We start from the raw sequence: 2,500 nt of genomic DNA on the forward strand, positions 1-2,500 counted from the left end.
TATATTTTTAATATATATATATATATATATATATATATATATATATATATATATATATATATATCCATACACATATATATGAGTGTGTGTGTGTGTACATATATTTATATGTATACATATATATAAAATTACACACACACACATAGACACACACACACACATATGTATATATGTATGTATATGTATATATATATATATATATATATATATATATATATATATATATATATATATATATATATATATATATATATATATATATATATATATATATGCGAGTGTGTGTGTGTGTGTGTGTGTGTGTGCCTGCATGTTCGTGTGATTATAACACATGTTCCATGAGTCTTAAAGAAATCCCGTGCCCTCAACCCATGTGACGCTCGCCCGAACTTCGGCAGAAACCTGACCTACAAGACCATCGCGTGGCTGTCGTGGGCCGTGACCCGCTGCCCCGACGTCCCTTTCGCCATGAAGGTGGACGATGACGTGGTCGTCAACCCGTTCAATCTGCAAAGATTTTTTCACGAGCTTAAGCCACAGGTAAAATTACATTAATCATGCCATGCCCATTCCCTTAGAATGCGTTGAATCATATTTCCTTGTGTACTATTGCGGACAGTGATCCCTCCGACAGTATGCCCCCCCCCCCCTAGTAACAATCAAACGATGATTGATTCATATAGGTGATGGCCATATGTGTAGACATACTTGTACACACACGCACACACACACACACGCACACACACACACACACACGCCTACACACACACACACACACGAGACTCGAACCCACGCCGCAAGATTGACAGGTACGGTGGAGAGACCGATCGGCTACTTGACCCGTAAAAGAATTGTCCAACCAGACGCCTTATGAGACATCATGGAACTTACCTATGTGCTCTTAGCAGAGCAGTGATAGCGAATTTTCACGGACAATTCCCTCGAGCAAATAGGTAAGTTCCATGACGTCTCATAAGGCGTCGGGTTGGACAATTCATTTAGCGGGTCGAGTAGCCGATCGGTCTCACCACTGTACCTGTCAATCTTACGGCGGGGGTTCGAGTCCCGGTCAGGGAGGTAAAATTTGTATATATATATATTTATATATATATATATATATTTATATTTATATATATATATTTAAATATGTATATGTACATATATATATAACATATATATATGTACATATACATATATATATCCATATGTACATAAATATATATATATCTATATATATGTATATATATATCTGTATGTATGTATATATATAGATTCTCTCCCGTGTATTAGAAGTATCAGTGTCTGATGTCAGGAGTGAATAATACTGAATACAATGCAATGATTTATCTCCCAAAGGCCGCCCCGGAAGTCAAAGGGGAACATCCGAGTGTTGGGAGAATATACGGAAGTTTCATAGCTTATTCCTACCCTCATAGAGAAGGTCGATGGGCGGTGACGAAGGTGAGTCTCTGTGCTCAAAAGAAGTTTTCATTTGGGGAACGACTGCATTGTGTGCCCCGTTCCTGCATCACCACCTTGTTATCTCCGTGCAGTTGCTCATGCTGGAGACGTGACCTTATATTTCAGCAAGTTAGAACAAGACCATATTCAAAGTATTCCAGTGACTTTTTCCGAGGTCTTTTATTATTGTCCTGATGGTTCAACTCCTAAATGTGCAGTTGATGTACACAAGCAAAGCAACTTACATAAGGTGGAATTTTAGTTCCAATGCGCTAATTCATGCATCAGGAAAATACCCTGGCATGCTGTGATAAAGTTCCTACTGTTGATGATTGTTAATGTTAGCTGTGATAAAGTTCCTACTGTTGATGATTGTTAATGTTAGATAGGTTAACGAGACAATTCCTTTTAAATCTCCACAGGACGAATACCCCGCCGATACCTTCCCGCCATATACCGTCGGTGCAGCCTACATCATTGAAAGAGCAGCACTCAGGCAGCTCTGGGATCACGTACCTCTTGCTTCCTTTGTGTGGATAGAAGACTTGTTCCTGACTGGGATGGTGGCAAGAGTAGCAGAACTTCAACATGTCGCGATAAATGATCTTTACATAACAGAATTGTCTTCAGAGTTGTATGAAGGAAAGTGCATATTTTTAATTGAAGCCTTGGCGTCAATGCAAATAGCTTGGGAACGCATCCTTAACAACACACGACCACTCACTGTAGGAAATGACATCGACGCTCAAACAAATGAAATTTAGTTCTCATTAGTTGCCGAATGCAATCACGGCAACCCAACTGAAAAAAAGCATTAGTGCAAGCATTTAATCTATTTTGTTCCCCATATCCAAGGACAGTCTTGCGACAAGAATTTCAAGTGATTTTTTTGTAATTGCTTTTGGCATCACTAAGAGGATGCTAGATATTCTTCACGTAGAACTCCACAGCACAATGTGTAAGATTTAAAACAATGCTAAGTGGAAATGTAGATTGATTTGAAAACATAGAATGAATATTAAAAAACAACAACAATAAG

General features: G+C 38.5%; 1 protein-coding gene across 1 annotated transcript in view; it reads left to right on the plus strand.

Annotated features, from left to right (window-relative positions):
* Positions 1-2,500, plus strand: part of LOC122267969 (lactosylceramide 1,3-N-acetyl-beta-D-glucosaminyltransferase A) — an 8,566-nt gene that overhangs the window by 5,320 nt on the left and 746 nt on the right. The window contains exons 4-6 of the mRNA XM_086549215.1: positions 352-540; positions 1,357-1,461; positions 1,884-2,500. The exon at positions 1,884-2,500 is cut by the window's right edge and continues 746 nt beyond it. Coding sequence (XP_086405341.1) covers positions 352-540; positions 1,357-1,461; positions 1,884-2,225 — 636 coding nt within the window. The 3' untranslated portion in view covers positions 2,226-2,500. The remainder of the gene's footprint in view (positions 1-351; positions 541-1,356; positions 1,462-1,883) is intronic.

The sequence above is a fragment of the Penaeus japonicus genome, unplaced genomic scaffold (genome assembly GCF_977035675.1).
Source record: "Penaeus japonicus unplaced genomic scaffold, GWHDUDI00000001_assembly GWHDUDI00000022, whole genome shotgun sequence".
Taxonomy (NCBI): Eukaryota; Metazoa; Arthropoda; class Malacostraca; order Decapoda; family Penaeidae; genus Penaeus; species Penaeus japonicus.